This window comes from Tursiops truncatus, chromosome 8, assembly GCF_011762595.2.
Source record: "Tursiops truncatus isolate mTurTru1 chromosome 8, mTurTru1.mat.Y, whole genome shotgun sequence".
In the NCBI taxonomy this organism is placed as follows: domain Eukaryota; kingdom Metazoa; phylum Chordata; class Mammalia; order Artiodactyla; family Delphinidae; genus Tursiops; species Tursiops truncatus.
The window spans coordinates 65,824,726-65,842,240 of NC_047041.1; the positions used below are offsets into that span (position 1 = coordinate 65,824,726).

Below are 17,515 nucleotides of genomic sequence, written 5' to 3' on the forward strand. Positions count from 1 at the left end.
TACTGCGTTCTTCAAATACTTGGAATTTTTGGAATAAGTTTAGGGAAAGACCGCCATCTTCAGGTCAGACAGTGTAGTGCAGCGTTGGGGTGTGTCCAAGGGAGCCTCTCAGATGCCAAGGACCAGCAGATTCTTAGGGCTTTCCCTTTCCTTTTGCATAAAAAGTGAACTGCCTCATCAGAGGACTCTGGACTAGAACGTATTAGCAGCCCTTTCAAAAAAGGGAAAAGAAAATTAAACCCCAGTGGCCACTTTGGGAGTTGCTTGTTCTGGTTGGTCTCATCTGCAGTAATGGGCAACCTCCCAGGCTGCCCTAGCCCCACTTGCGAGGACAGACTTTGCATTCTTCACGGACACGCCTTGGGGGTAGTTCAGGGGCCGGATTCCTCAAGGCCTCGTGTACACGTCACCCCTACCTCAGCTGCCCGACAGTACAGTACTTAATCGCAGTGTCGGGACAGTAGAAATCACCAATGTGTCTGAAACTTTCCTCTCAATTTCTGCTTTAAATTTTTAGTATTTCCATTTCGTTGCTGTCAGAGGAACAGCCATAATTTCAAGTAATCTCACCCGAAGTACAGAAACATCGTGATTATTGGGGAAAATAATAATAGCAATGATAATAATAACAAATTACATGCTTGGCACAGCATTGTGGATTTTCCACGTGTGATCTCCTTTAAGCATCGTGACGCTCCTTCGAGGTAGGTACTGTTATTATCCCTGCATTACCGATGTGGAGAAGGCTGAAAGCGCCCCTCCCAGATGACTCAGCTAGGAAGCGGTGCCGGCGCCAGGACTCAGACCCAGACCCTGTCTGACTCCTGAGTCTGGTGCTCAGCCCTCCTCCCCTGCAGCCTCCCCAAGCAGCAGAGAGAGAGGGAGAGCCAGAGACCAGGAAGGAAAGCGACCTCGCAGAACAGCTTTGGAGGAGGGGGAAAGTCCTTTGTTAATCCCCCAGGGTAGCTAAATTACCCTTCACAAGTCACGTTGGGGAGATTTTAGGATTACATTTACCTTTGTCACTGTTTACAACTGCTGTGAAGAATAACTGGAGAGGTTCTAGCAATAAAAAGAGAAAATGAGCATTTCCCCAAGCCAGAATAGGAATCTGTGTATTAAGATTGTGTCAGGGGCTGCTGAGCCGCGGGACATCTCAATCCAGGTAGGATTGTGCTGGTGCAACATCAGTCTTTCTGGTGAACCCTGCAGGCAGACAGGGTCCAAGCTCCTGCTCAGTCATCCTGAGTATTTGGGCCTAGGAAGGCTCTATGATCTGACCAAGCTCCTTTCAGGTCCAGGGAACTTGCGGCCAACTGGAATGCACATCCTGAAGCACGACTCTTTGTGTTTTTGTTTCCCTTTATAGTTCTTTCCTCACAAAACTCCATGATGTTTCAAGATAGTAATAGATGTGCTTCGTGTATAAGCCAGATCACACCCCATGCATGGCCTATAAGGCAGAGCAGCCATCGCCTGCCCCCTTGCCCTGTCTCCCACCCCCCAGTCCTGCTCCTTAGAAACAGCTGCTGCCGCCTTTTATTCCTTGCTTTGTATAGTATCTCCGTATTTCTAAACAACATGCATCTACTCTGTATCTCAGTCCATCGATCTGCAGACGTTATCTCTGACTTCTTACTGTGGAAGACCAGGACTTAGCTCTCTGAACTTAGCACATCCTCACCCCCCCCCCCCATATGGTTACATCACAATTTTTGGTTTAATTAACACTCAGTGTTTATATTACAAACCTGTGCAAATTTTGTACACAGCATGGTTAACGTATAATGGGTTAGAACCATTTTCTTGATTGTAAAACTTGTTTTTTCTAAGGTTTGTCACTGCCTTTTTATTTGTTCCGTTTTTATATACCTACACAAATTCATCCTCCGCATTTCTAACAGAATTCTCAAACTCTTCTCCAGACGATCAGCTAAGTCAGGGAATCTCTCTAGTCCCTTTAGGAGCCCTCCAGCTTCTCGTCCCCTCTGGAGTGGCTGCTGTGCAGGTCAGCAGCCCAGCTGCGGGCCAGTGTGTTCCTTTCACCTCTCTTCTGGGTTCCGGCCTCATCTCCCTCTTTTTTTTTTTTTTTTTTTTTTTTGCGGTACGCGGGCCTCTCACTGCTGTGGGCTCTCCCGTTGCGGAGCACAGGCTCCGGACGCGCAGGCTCAGCGGCCATGGCTCACGGGCCCAGCCACTCCGCGGCACGTGGGATCTTCCCGGACCGGGGCACGAACCCGTGTCCCCTGCATCGGCAGGTAGACTCTCAACCACTGTGCCACCAGGGAAGCCCATCTCCTGCTTTTTTGATTTACTCCCTCGTTTGAAAAGAACATATCCTCCTATTGCTACCTCATAGTTGCAGGGAAGGTCGGTTTTCTGAACCCTGACAAATCTGAGAGTGTGTTCTGTTCTCACATGTGATGGCTAATTTGGTTTTCATCGTGGTTTGCACCTTAGGCTTGTGAAGCTTCATTCACTTTTTCAAGACAAATCCCACATACATTCTCCTTGCTAATGAATCACACTGTCTGTTTAGTGCTGGAGAATACTGCCATCCGTACAAACAGAGCAGGTACATGCTGATTTAAGTCATGGGATGTTGACTGTCCTTAATCCCAGTCTTCTCTATGAGAATCTTTGAGGACATGTATTTAATGGGCAGCCGATGGTTCTGACTACAGAGGCAATACGCTGGCTCCATACATTCACTCTGTAGGTTCTTTGAAGGGAGGGGCTTTGTACTGTTAGCTCATGGATTCCCTGTGCCCACCCCAGTGCCTGGTATATAATGGACCTTAGGTGTGCTGATTTGTGCCACGGAAATCCACAAAAGAAATATGCAGAGTGAGCACCTTTTCTGTTGCTGTCATTGATATGTTGATAATCAGCATATCTACTGAGTGCCTAGGAGACTTTCTTGTCATTGAACAAGCCAGCGTTAACCTCTCTTTTCGATATCAAGGAAATTCAGGCTTAGGCTTTGGTAGACGTGACTCACTGACATTCACCCCATTTCTGCTTGTACATTCCCCACATACTTGGGATCGTTGGTTGTTGTTATTTTTGTTGTTTTTGTAAATATTTGTTTTCTGCCATATAGAATAGAACTGCCCTGTTTTGGTTTTGTGTTTCACCTTTAGTTTTGGGGAAACCACCACTGCTGGAAAGAAAATGGGATTTATTGGGGAAGGAGGAAGGGAAGTGAGGTATCCACCCTAGTCTTCTCTTATGAGGAGATCTGGCAGGATGGGAAGTAGAGCCTCACCAAATAGTTTTTAGGGTTTCAATTTCATTAAAACTTGAACCCAAACATATCAGGTAGACGTCTTCTTTTCAGCCTTCTAGATTTGGGTGCAGAGGGATTCCTCACCTAGCCAGTTGAATTAAGGAGAGAGGGAGGTCTGTTTGTCCCACTGCTGTGGCCTCCAGGATGCCTTCTTTAGCCCTTTGTATTCTTAGAAACAAAGTCACCTCTTGGCAGGAATAAAGCCACTCAGATGCCAACAGTCAGGGTTTGGTTTCAAGTCACCAGCCTTGGGGAGGCAGCGCCCGATTTCCTTTGGCAAAGACAGCCTGCCCATGCTCAGTTCATTTCAGCCACTTGGGCACTAAGGTAACTCCTCAAAATAGAAACCTCTGAAGCCTCTATCTGATGCATCTGTGAATAATTATGTTTGTCCCGAACTCTAATTTCATTTCTCAGAATTTTGAAAACGTTATTCAGCTTTTTTCTCTTTTCTCAGATCAACTTTCAGAAAAAGTAGATCTGAGTTAGAAGGATCTAGGCATTTATATTTTCTTCTGGAGACAGTGTGGTTGATGTTTGCAGCCAATGCATGGGCTGTGGCGTTGACAGATCCAAGTTTTATTCTTAACTTCAGGACTGTTCCTGGATGTGTGACCTCAGGCACATCTGTTCATCTCTGAGCTTCTGTTTCCTCATCTGTAAAAACGATTTTAATAAAATCTGCCTACAGTATCATTGTGAGGCAGTGACCCTGAGGTCATTGTATAGAGGTCACATATATAGAAAGCACATTGTACAAACACTGAATGGACACAGTTCTCTTTCTTTCTGCAGACACAGGTGAGAGGCCAACACCCCGAGCAGCTTGTAACGGGTGGGCTGTAATCAAGGATCTGAACAGCCATGCAGCTTCACAACTTGCTCCCAGCTCTTGGCTTATTTGTGTTTATTTTTCCATTGCTAGGCAGGAGGGATAGCTAAAGTAGGAAAGTTCTTTTGATTCTACCCCAGGATCTAGTTAATCTCACATAATACACTGCAACAACAGTAATCTTAGCAGCTGTGATTTATTGAACACTTCTTGTGTGCTAGGCCCTATGCCGAGCACCCTCTGTGCATTATTTCCTTTAATCTTCCAACCTGTTCTGTATGACAGTCATATATCCCCATTGTACATATGAGAAAAACGAGATTTCAGGTTCTTGTCTGGCTCCAGAGTGCTTTGTGCTCAGCACCTTGATTTTCAGCTATACTTTCATGGTCCCCATTGAAAAACGGTACATTTTACCCTCTGGTCGTTCACCTTCCTGATCTCTGACGCCTGGAGGTCCAGGCTGTGGTCCCTGAGTTACAACAGTTTCAATTTCACCCCAGCTCGGATTCCCTGGCCCATGGGAGCTGGCGAGGCAGAAGAGCTGGGAGTGAGGTGTGCTCAGCAGAGAGACTCTGATTCTTTTCACAGGTATACTACCCAAGGCTCTGTTTGTATTCCATTCTTTCCCGTAAACTCACTGCCTACAGATGCCACAAGAAGTGACAGAAATGGCGCCTCTCAAAGCCGGGTGGGGCTGGGAGCTTGCTGCAAGCAAGGTTTGGTTAAGGGCTGGGTGATGGACATGGAGACAGCCAGTTGTCTGGATAATGAAGGAACAACACCTTTTGCCCTCTGCTCCTGTACTGGTAACTGAGGTCCAACAGAGGGGCCAGGCACGAGGCATCACCTCTTCATGCACCTCCTCATCTCTGAGGGCCTTGCACTAGTGTTTGTGCTCCCAGCTTCACCTGTGTTGTTTTTTATCCTCCTACCGACTGATGAGACTGGAAGCGCCTTAGCAGCAGTGCCCCATACATTTCTGTGGGCTTTGGTTTGCTTATAATTGAAAAGATGATGTGATGACATTTGAGAAAATTTTTAAAAGATCAGAGGTACTTCACCCCTCCCTATAACCTCACTTCCCTAACATGACAATGGCTTCTACTTTATTTTAAAAGTTTTCTTCCAGCACAACATATTCCGTTCCTGCGTGGCTGCATCCAGGTCTCAGGCCATCCTGAAATCCACCAGACAGCTGGAACAGAGGCTGGGTCCATGTCAGAGCTTGACATTCCTCTTTTTCATTTCACCTGATGCCTTTTAGGGTTTTGGAAGCCTTGGTAAAGATAGCACTCTGATGCTGAGCAGGAGAGGGGCTTAGCCCTCTCCCAGATGGTGCTGGGCCCTGGCCACACTCCCTGTATGTGGACAGCTGGCACCAGATGGGGTATTGCGCCTCCTGCCCTTCCACATTGTGGCCAGAGATCCACAGCGTGTGGGTAGCAGGTCATGAGTGTAAACCAGCACTTCCTCAGGATATATTTACAGGGTTTTGTGAGCAAACAACTTTGGGAAACTTTGGGCTATAGAAAGTTACACAATGTTTCTCTTCCGCAGTGCTTTTAATGTGTTATATTCAATGAACCTCAAAGGAGAGAGGTTTTATGAGACATAGTAGTAGCTAACATTTATTTAGTGTCTACTGTTTGTTGAATGGAGGAGCTCCAGTAAGCTCTTAGTATGCAGTACCTCATTTAAACCCTATAGCACTGGGACTTCCCCGGTGGCGCAGTGGTTAAAAATGTGCCTGCCAATGCAGGGGACACGGGTTCAATCCCTAGTCTGGGAAGATCCCACATGCTGCGGAGCAACTAAGCCCATGTGCCACAACTACTGAGCCTGTGTGCCACAACTACTGAAGCCTGCGCCTAAAGCCTGTGCTCCACAGCAAGAGAAGCCACCGCAGTGAGAAGCCTGTGCACCGCAATGAAGAGGTAGCCCCCGCTCGCCGCCAACTAGAGAAAGCCCGCGCGCAGCAACGAAGACCCAACGCGGCCAAAAAAATTTTTTTAATAAAATAAAAAATAAATAAATAAGCAAAAAGATTAAAAAAAAACAAAAATAAACCCTATAGCGCCCTTGGGAGGTAGGTACCATCGCTGTCCCCATGTCGGAGTCTGGGGGGACTTACCCAGTGTCGTAGCTGATTGGCAGTGGGCACAAAGTTTTGTGCTGAAGCAGGCTGAGCGCAGATTCCATCTCAGCCGGTACTCAGTACTGCTGGCGAGCAGCTTAGAGCAGCCTTCTTTTATTTGGGACTTCTCATTCCCTATGGAACTAGTACTTGGAAGGACTCTAGTTGGAGAAATGCCAGTGTAAACTTGAAAAGTGAATAGGGACTGGTGGGCAAACACTGACATGGGTTTCTCTTGTGAACCCTGTTGGGTTCTGAGCTCCCTGGAACCCCTGTACCCCGGATGCCTTTGTGTCACATTAGGCTGGTCTTAACTGCCTATTCAGCAGGAGAGGCGGGCATGGGGGGGGCTGGAGTATAGAGTTTAGGCCAGTGGTTCTCCAACTTGGCTGCATATTGGAATTCATCAAGGGAGCATTAAACATTACTGATGCCTGGCCTCATTCTCAGAAATGCCAGTTTAGCCTGGGTGGGACCCAGGCATTGGTGATTTTTAAATGCTCCATGGTGATTCTGCTGCATCCTGAGTGAGAACCACTGGTTTGCCACACTCCTTTTTGGTCTGGTTACCATATCTTATACCAAAGCAAGGAGAAGAAAACATTTCCATTTGTTAAATGACTTGCCAGGGTTTTGATTTGTCTGTTTCTGGTTTTGTGAATGAGTGACTGGACTTTTTTTACGGGTCCCATATAGCCCTGCACCATGAATCCTCTCCATGATCTATACCCATGACTCTAACTTTGCACTGACAGTCACATATTGACCAGCCCTTTTGCAGAAGTTTTAGATTGGTTACTAAGGGGACTTGTGAGAAAGACACTCAGCTCTCTTATTCCTGATGGAAGAAGTAGGTGGGTACCATTGCTCAGAGCACTGCATTCATGCTGTTGCTAGGGGAGCTGGAGTGACAAGTGTATTTTGGGTGATGGCGTTAGCTGACCACACCCATACTGCTTATTGGACTTACACTGTAAATAATGGGCTCCAAAGTCACTGTCATTTTCAGTTAAGTCAGGTAAAACTGGGTAACGGAATTGTTTCTAGGTTTGGTAGTTGGGTAACTTAAGTTGTTGTTTCCTACTGTGTCTACAAAAAAGACATTTTTAGGCACTTGGGAAAATATATGCCCTTGTAATAATAGACAATGATTGTTTTAACCCTTAGCTATAATGGCTTTTCTTAATATCTTCATCTTTTCGAAGGCACAGACCCGAGGCCGTTCAAGGCGGAATTCCGGGATTTCGAGACTACCACTCTTTGTGCAGCTCAAGATGGATGTGTCCCAGGTTGATCAAAGGGTTTGTAATGGGAATGTTTCTGTTGGTTTCTTACAGTACAACAAACACCTCTTCGTGCACATTGGGCATGCCAACCATTCTTACAGTGACCCATTGCTCGAATCCGTGGACATTCGTCAGATTTATGACAAATTTCCTGAAAAGAAAGGTGGCTTAAAGGAACTGTTTGGAAAGGGCCCTCAAAATGCCTTCTTCCTCGTAAAATTCTGGGTGAGTAAGACCTTGCTGTGATTTCAGTGGATTTTGTCTGAATGGTCGCATCCCACACTTGAGGGCAGAGCACTGGCTGTGGATTCCCACTGACTGATCTGCAGGATCGCCAAGGGATCACAGATTCACATCCGTGGGCCGTCCTCATGCTGGCCTGTGGCACATCCATGTGGTGACCCAGGTGGCATTTGCTGTCCCTGCCAAAGAGACACAGGCAGCTGCTTGGGCTTCAGGGCTCTCTCATGCAATGACAAGAAACTTTGCAGGTGGCTGGGGTCACAATGGCCGACTTGAGACACTTAGACCCTCTTTCTGTTTGTTCGCACACCATTAAGCAAAGCAACCTATAAATTCCACTGGAGCGTAGGACCTGAGGCAAAGGAGGGGCTTGGGTGGAGCTAAAGACATGCTTCAAGATTTTATAAGTGTCAGAATACACAATGGCTCTGCCCATTACGTGCCTCATTTGTGCCTTAAAACACCAAGGGCACATTCCCCCAGCTGCTGGGGCTTCCTGCTGTCCCCTGGCCTCTGAGGACAGCTTTGCTGTCCCTTCTCCACTAGTCAGGCCCGGCCAGGGGACTGCTGTTGGGTCAGGGATGTCACAGCAAGCGTAAGGATAATGTGTGTGTACTGGGGGCCTAAGAGCAGAGGACCTGCTGGCACTGAGCGTTTATAACTCCTCAGTCTTGACAAGAATAAAAAGAAAATGGCTCAAATGTTTGCGCTTCTTAGCATGGCATTAAAGGCCCTAAAAGAGCTGGTTCCGGGTGTTTCCCTTGCTGTCTGTCCTATGGCCTGCCTTTGTGTGTGAGTGGGTGGACTTTTTACTTCTCCTCCTTTCCCTCCTTCTTTTGAGGTGGTGGCTTCTTTATTACATAGCACCGTCCTCACTTAAACAAATGGTTGATTTTTCTTTTAGTCTATCGCGTTGTGTGGTTACTCAGTTCCCATGCTGTGTCATCATTACTTGGATGTGTGTCCCACTCCTCTGGACACCTTATTCATAATGGTGGCTACACTGATCGAATGCCTGCTGTGGGCCGGGAGCTGCGCTCATGCTTTACATGCATTTTATCCAGTCTTCCCAGTGTTACCTGGAATTTGCCTCATATCCAACTAAGAAAACAGAGACCCAGAGATCACAAAGTACAGGCTGCACCAGGGTGGGGACCTGGGGCTTGAAATCCGATCCGTTTGACTGAAGTGCCTTTGCTCTGTTTCCTGGCTGCTTCGTGTCCCCTGGACCCCACCCACAGGGTCTGTCAATCGCTCTCCATATCTGCGAAGCTAAGCAAACACCTGGCACAAGAACATCAACAAATGGGGGAAACAAGCAGATGAACTAAGGAAAAATTCATATTTTAAATTCCTTGGGAGGAAATTTACATATTAAATTCAGTTCGTTTAGGTTTTTTTTAATCCTTGCATGGTAACTGGATTTCATTTGTCATGCTTCCATATTGAATTTGGATTGTGGAAGTAGCCTTCTACTTAATTTAATGTTCTCGGGATCAGTAATACATGTGGACGCCCTGAAAAAGCACTTCCTTTTTCTAAGCAGTCACTTCCTTCTTCTAAATTAGTGGCTGCCACCTATTGACTTGAATGGTGGTTGGGGGTCAGTTGTTATATGATAACACAGCAGATTTCAAAGGGTGTTCTACAGACCCCTGGGGGGTTCCTCAGCCTCCTTTCAATGGGCTGACAAGGTCAAAACAATTTTCATTATGACACTGAGATATTATTTTCCTTTTGAACTCTGCTGATGTGCTCATTGATGGTTCAAATGTAATAGGGTAAAACTGCTGAAGCCTTGGATCAGTCGGGCTGGGTTGCATGCACAGTTTCTGGGGTTTTTTTAATATAAATTTATTTTTTATTTATTTATTTTTGGCTGTGTTGGGTCTTTGTTGCTGCATGCGGGCTTCTCATTACAGTGGCTTCTCTTGTTCCAGAGCACGGGCTCTAGGCACGCGGGCTTCAGTAGTTGCAGCACACAGGCTCCGTAGCTGTGGCTTGCGGGCTCTAGAGCACAGGCTCAGTAGTTGTGACGCACTGGCTTAGTTGCTCTGCAGCATGTGGGATCTTCCCGGACCAGGGATAGAGCCTGTGTGTCCCCTGCATTGGTAGGCAGATTCTTAACCCCTGCGCCACCAGGGAAGCCCACACAGTTTAAATTAAAAAAAAAAAATCAGTCACACCAAGAATGTCCTTTATGAGGTTTATTGTATCTTGAACCTAGAGTACACACTGAAAATGAATGCAGTGAGCCTGCCTGCTACATCAAGGAAAACAACGGATAATTTTTGTTGCCAAAGATAAGATTTGAGCTTTCAAGTAAAAATAAGAATTTTGGAAAACTTGTATCCACTTTGGTGAACTTGACAGCTTCCCAATACTTAAAAGACTTTTCTTCTGGGATCTACAGTCATATTAACAAATGTGATTTTTTTTTTATACTGTGCAAGTTAAACCAATGGATTTTAAAGTAACAGAGTGTGAAAAGTTCATTGATATGGTTTCAGACTCCACACTATAGTTAACCTTTAAAAACTACGGCTTGTCAAGTTTTGGTGTAGTGTCAAAGAAAAATGGCCACAATTATCTGAAGAACCTATTAAAATATTCTTCCCTTTTCCAGCCACATATTTATGTGAGGCTGGGTTTTCTTCATGTACTTCAACGAAAAGTTGAAGTACAAATCATGACAGATTGAATTTAAAAGCAGGTATGAGAATCTAGGTATTTTTCATTAAGCCACACATTAAGTAGATTTGCAAAATGTAAAACAGTGCTATCCTTCTCACTAATTTTCATTGTTTTTTAAAATATAGGTATGTCTAATTAAAAAAAGATGTATGTTAACACCCAATGAGCTTAATATTATGTTTAAATCAGGTAATAAATATTTAAAATTTTTCTCAGTTTAAATTTCTGACGTGGAAAATACAGACAGCTATAACCTACAGAAACAAAAGCTCTTTGAGGTCCTCAGTAAATCTTAAGAGTGGAAAAGGGGTCCCAAGATCAAAAGTTTGAGAGACACTATTGTGAAGGATATAAAAAGAGACTGTTCTACCCAAATGAATTAAAATTAATCAGAAATTGTAGGATAAGATAAAAATAAGCCATTTTCAGTGCTTTCAAATTAAACGGTATTGGTTTTTTTGTTTTCCTTTTTTTTTTTTTGGCTGCGTTGGGTCTTCGTTGTGGCGCGTGGGCTCAGTAGTTGCGCCTTGCGGGCTTAGTTGCCCTGCGGCATGTGGGATCTTAGTTCCCCGACCAGGGATCGAACCTGCGTCCCCTGCATTGGAAGGTGGATTCTTAACCACTGGACCACCAGGGAAGTCCTCTATATAGTATTGGATTTTAATGATAATAAGATTTCTTATAGTCAGCATATTGTTTGACTATAAAGTGGAATGCAAAGTATTAGAAAGTTGTTTTTGTTTTTGCTTCCAAAATTTTCCATTTTACACAGGGGATGATTTTAATAAATGCTTTCAGTGATGGGACCCTTCAGTCATGAATCCCCAAATAATGAAGTCTAGATTTGCAGATGTTTAGAGTGTGGTGGCTAGTATGAGATTTGCGAATGTAGAAACAATTACTCTGAGATTAGATATTAGTTTATTAAATTAAGATTTGCAGAATTAAAATTGAGCTCTTCTATGAATATGATGGAAGACATCACTCCTTCAGTATAATTGTTAGCAGTACTTAACCTTTATGAAGAAATTCAGTCCTGACTATGTTAGAATAAATGAGGAAAGGCAGTTTGAATTAGGTTTACAGTTTGCTGCAACTTGAAATCTCATTGCCTTCCTCTAATGACTGAGAAAGCATGAATTACACTTAGACTCTATCCTTGAATGTCAGTGGGTGTTTCTTAAGTAGGCTTAATCTTCCTTTTGAAATTTCTTTCGTATTAGCAATTTGCTTCACAGATTTTCATTTTTGTGTGAATTCAGTGCATTTCAACAGAGGTCCTATCCTCACGTCTCCTTTCTTCTTCCTTTTTCCTCTTTCTCAAAGTGCCTGCAGTCTCCAGGTTGTCACCATCAGGCTGACTCTTAGTTTGTTCATAATGATTGCTCCATGTCCATTCTGGGCTCATTCAGGCTAGATCAGCTTAGGAGTTTGCTGTGGGAGAAATATTGAGTCCACCTGAGGTACCCGCACTTACGCCCAAGCTGTGACCCCAGCTCTTTGCCAGGGGACACTGAGGTAAACGGGATGTCAGTGAGTCATGTAGTGACCACTCCACTGGCTTCAGGGTGGAAGACTGACTGGCCCCCCAGGACTCAGGCCCCAAAACACAAGTGAATGGCAGAGCCACAGATGCCAGTGTTGTGGGTGCCCCTCCACCCTGTGAGCCTTAATGGTATGGGACACCCAAGGGCCTCTGTGAATGGCTGTGCATCTGGGGAGACCTTTTTTTTTTCTTAAGAACCTTACTGAGGTATCATTTACATACCATAAAATTTTACTCATTTTCTGTGTACAAGTCAATGATATTTAGAAAAATTTGCAGAGTTTTGTGGTCGTCACCACTCTTAAATTTTAGAATATTTTTATCATTTCAAAAAGATGCCCAGGGCTTCCCTGGTGGCGCAGTGGTTGAGAGTCCGCCTGCCGATGCAGGGGATACAGGTTCGTGCCCTGGTCCGGGAGGATCCCACATGCTGCGGAGCGGCTGGGCCCGTGAGCCATGGCCGCTGAGCCTGTGCGTCCGGAGCCTGTGCTCCGCAGCGGGAGAGGCCACAACAGTGAGAGGCCCGCGTACCGCAAAAAAAAAAGATGCCCAGTGCCCATTTGCAGTCAGTCTTTATTCCCACTTCCAGGCCCAGGCAGCTACTCATCCACTTTCTGCGTGTACAGATTTGCCTTTTCTGGACATTTCATGTAAATGGAATCATTCAGTGTGTGGTTGTTGGCATCTGGCTTCTCTCACTTATAATGTTTTCTTAGCCTGAGTCAGTGATTTGCTGCTTTCTGTTGCTAAATACTATCCCACTGTATGGATAGACTGCATTTTACTTATCCATGCACTAGTTGATAGACTTGTGGATTGTTTCCACTTTAGGCTTTTATAAATAATTCTGCTATGAGATCTTTGTGGACAAGTCTGTGTGTGGACGTATGGTTTCGTTTTTCTTGGGCAGCTAGCTATGCAGGAGTGGAGTTGCTGGGTCTTACGGTAACTCCATGTTTAGCTTAAGAAACTGCCCAGCTGTTTTCTGAGATGGTTGTACCACTTTACAGTCCCAGCGGGGAGATGTTAGGGGTCACCTCCTCCTTTGACCGTTACGTCTGCGAGTATTAGGATAGGGAGAGATGGCAGTGAGTCTGGCAGGTAAGGGACCAGTGGGAAGCACCAAAACAAGGGACATGTAAGGCTAGTTAAGGTGTGTTCAGGTGCATCAAGGTGTTTTGCAGCTGGGCCCTCACTTATATAGGAAACACAGGTGGGTGGAAAATGAGGAAAGAGAGGAATCAGGGGGGTTCATTTGTATCAGTCATAGGGAGCTGTCAGTGGCTTCAACAAATTTTGAGCCAAGAGAGTAATAGGATTCTTTTTACTGTTAAGCAACTTTCTCCACATTTTGCCTTTTTAATTTTTGTTCTTTAACTTCTTCCTTTTATGACAGTCTCCTGTTTATTTCCTTTCTCTTCCTTCTTGCCTACTTTTTATTCACTCCCGTGCATTTTAATTCTACTCTACATCTCATTACAAAGAGAGGAAAGTGAATTTGCTGGAGCAGGAGGGAAGGGGCTCCTCTCTTTTTCAGCAGTGTGTGACCGTGGCTGTTAATGAGTTCCTCCTTTGAGCCAGTCCCTGGACTAGGCATAAGCATGTACTTGGTATTATTTAAACCCTGTGAGGTACATGTGATTATTCCCACTTTACACATAAAGAAACTGAGTCATGGAGAGGCAGAGTGATTTCTGCAAAGTCACACAGCTAATTGATGCCAGATCTGCTGGACTCCGGAATCCACGTGCTTTCCACGACGTCTATGCGTGGAAGCCAGTGCGGGTACCTGAAGTGAAGCAGTGTAGTTTCTTTGTGAAGGCATGTCAGTATGGGGCGCTCAGGTGTCTGTTTACCTGGGCAACAAGGTGAGTAGACTGCTGTTACCAGGAAGTTCAAGTTGAATCCTAAGTTTTAGCAGAGCGATCAGTGCAACCCTGGTAGCTGCCTGTGCAGGGGGCAGCACCATCGCGTTCACATGTTTATGAAGCCAACATCATAATCTTCTAGGCAGTTTTCGAAATCTATAATTCTTAATTCCTTCCTAAATGCACCATGAATATGGCTTAATGTGATACATGTTTATGTAGTTTCAACCAAGGAGTGCGTTAAATCTGGCATCCTGCTTTTCTTCCTTATCTCGCACCCTTCCCTGTAGCTAGATGTCATTAGATCCCTAATACCATTATTAATGACTACATAATATCCTCTCTACTGGGTGTATCATAATTTAACCATTCTCATTAGACACTGATTAGGATGTGTGTGTGTGTGTGTGTGTGTGTGTAGGTATGTGTGAGTTTGTGTCTGTGTGTAAAGAACCAAGTTGCTTTCGAAAGTTGTCAAGCCGTTAATAGTGAGCATACCAGGCATCTTCATCAGCCTCGTGTGGCGTAATTTAAAAGAAAACAACTTTCTGTTGTCACTTTGGGTTTTGGCTTCCTCTGCATCTGCAGCTATTTTTTCTTTCCACTCAAAGTCTTTAATCCTTCCTCACTCTCTATAGAAACAACTATTAATAAGGTTAAACATACTGTGTTCCCTCGATTCTAAGACATATACTTCCCATGTCAACAGTCATAGAAGTGGGATGCTTCTTACAGTGGCCATGATAAACACCGTGCCCACCCCTACACAGAGGGGTAAGTCATGATGCGGTTATTATTACTTGCCCTTTGCAACCCTAGGCAGTGTAAAAGGCATCTCACCACCTCCTTGTCACCTTAGTTGAATTACTTGCACTAGTAGTGTATACTACTATACTTAGTAGCTTAAATTTGAATCCCTAATTAAAATGTCTCAGAAAAATTATAGTTTGATGCAGCATTGAAATTGTCATTATCGTTGAGGGAAGAGTGTGGGACCAGATTTGTACTAAGTGAACATTTTGCACTGGCAGAAAACCATGCTTCTATTTTCCTTATAAAACAACGGTCAGATGCTTTGTGGGCTCTAAGAAGGGAAGATGTACACCCACAAGTGGACAGAGCTGTGCTTCATTTCAGTATTGAGATCCATGCAGGTGGGTTGCCAGCGATATGGCAGACACTGCAGCTAGTTTAAGATAAAATGTCAGCTGTCTTGGAATTCATCATAGAATCCCCAAAGCTAGAAGGAAGTAGGTGCGATTCAGTCATGCATCCTGAAAGACAGAAACCCAAGTATAGCTTGCAGCTCACTTTCAAAAGAAGTTTGTTTCCAGCCATAAGTAGCTTATTAAGGGAATAAACAAAATGATGGATTTAACCAAATTAAAAAATGCAATGAAAGTAATATTTTTGGAGGAGCCTCAAAATTCTACTCTCTGTCCTAACAGTCCTCAAGAGTGTCAAGCTTGGGGACACTGGTTCAAAGAAAGCTGCGCCACTAACATGTTACTTATAAACCTCACAGCCTAAAACTATTCAGAAGAATCATTAGGATGATGAAGGCTTACTCTCAAACTTTGTTTGGAATAACAAAGAAGAAAATAATATGAAATTGTATGGCTCTGTATCCTGTGGTTAAGAAACAAATTCTTAATTATAATACTTCTTTTTTCTCTCAAATCATTACTAAATTAGTGGTATGTTAGAAATCAGGATATACTCCATGTTACCCTATGGCTATTTATGCTTTGCTTTTTAAAATTCTTGGGATTATGATCATCCAGTGTAAACAATTAACAATTTATTCATAGTGATTCAACTTACTTTCTTAACCTATTTTTCTGGAGGAAGAAAAAGCAAGGCTAGTTTTACTAACCAGAGGAGATGTGAGAAGATATTATAAAACAGAAATGGAAAGCGAATTATCTGGAAAGAGGGCAGCCTTTAGAAGATGTTTTTATCTTGGTAGGAACGAAATGACATTTGTTGGACAAAATGACAGGCACTATAAATAAAACAACTGGGCTTTATTTAGGGAGAAGAAACTGGGTGCACATGTAACCCTCCAGAGTTTCAGCCTGTTTCTAATTGGATTCTGCATGATTTAGGCTGGAATTGTAGACTTGAGTCTATCATTTGGAACCAAATGTCCCTGTTGCAATTCATGGAAAAGGACGTTAGCAAAATGGAATAATTTGCTCCCCACATGTTTTAAACGGTTATCAATAAGGAAAGGGCCTTTCAGTTCAACAAGCTTTCCCTTTCTCTCTACTTCTGTCTCTTCTCACAACAGTGTTAAGTTCTGAAATTATGTGAACAATAGGAAGTAATGGAATGATGTAGTGGAAGGAAGATTAGCAAGAAATACCATATTCAGAGGTACTGATGGGGCTAATACATGATAAATTCTCTTTGGTAGACTGTGACTCTATGATTATCTTCACCAGGGTCTGTTTTTTTGAAAAATCATCTTTGGATAGCAGTTTCTGATATTTCATATAGAAGGATGGGGGTTGGGGGGGCATGGTGGTCAGTAACCTTGCACATCTAACCCATTTTGGCTTGATTTTATGAGAAAAATATCTGGAGCTTGTTAGCGCTTTCTGCATTGACTGCTGTCTATTATTGCTTCCTTCCTGTTTTCCCAGGCCTGTGCCCTAAACTTTGTAAGCCTTCCCCAGGGAGAAAGGATCCTATCCATAGCATTTGTTTATCCAGCAGTGCAATGTATATAGCAGATTTTCAACAGTTTTTTATTTTATTTATTTATTTTTTTAATTCAGTTGATGAAGAGTTATTTCATTCAGTACACCTAGAGGAATTGCTGTACACGGGGTCCTAGAACTGTCACTTGGCCAGCACTGATAGTGTAGGCAGATATCGTAGGCATCTGACAGTTTGTTGAATAAATTTCTCAAGGAATTTACTGAAAGGGGGTAGGAGGAGACCTCAAGAGATTCACACAAAAACTTTTCCAGGCTCTCTCTGGAGTTGTTAGGTTCTTAGAGAAATAGTTTAATCATTTACATTAGTAATGAATATACACATCGCCAGTGAGTCATTCAACAAATCAGTCAATTCACTGATTTCTACTTTGCTCCTAGAAAGCTGGGGAAGCAGACATGAGTAAGAGTCAGACCTTAGGGTCTGGTGTGGGATGGCAGACACACTGTGGGATAGGGGCTCTAGTGGAAATGTGGAAGCACAGAGGTAGAGGAGGTGCTCTTTCTGCCTGAGAACATTCTGGAAGGCCTCACAAAGATGTGGCATTTGAGCTGAATCTTGAAAGAATTTAATCAATGGAAGGGGAGTGGGAAGGAGTTTTCAGGGCAGGTGGACGCTTGTGCAGAGACCAGGAGTCCTACTGAGAGTTGACAGAAGGTCCTGGGGGCCGCTGGGCCTCACAGAACCTGGAGAATTGTGAGAGTTGAGGGTGGAAACGATCTCCATGGCAGTGACTTTATTTAAAAGAGCCTTTCTGAATCCACTGAAAACATAAGGCAGAATAGGACAGCCTGGAAGCTGGGAGCAGAAGCTCACTCTGCTTTTCCCTCAATCCCTCGACCTCAGTCCCACCACGGATCCTTTTTTTTTTTTTTTTTTTTTAACCTTGAACTCTT

The 17,515-nt window shown here is 44.0% G+C and overlaps 1 protein-coding gene across 12 annotated transcripts in view; it reads left to right on the forward strand.

Annotated features, from left to right (window-relative positions):
- TEAD1 (TEA domain transcription factor 1) overlaps positions 1-17,515 on the forward strand; it is a 262,497-nt gene that overhangs the window by 214,824 nt on the left and 30,158 nt on the right. For all 12 annotated transcript variants that reach the window (XM_019948063.3, XM_033862575.2, XM_033862576.2 and 9 more), the window contains one exon: positions 7,596-7,769. In XM_019948063.3, the coding sequence (XP_019803622.1) occupies positions 7,596-7,769 (174 nt within the window). The remainder of the gene's footprint in view (positions 1-7,595; positions 7,770-17,515) is intronic.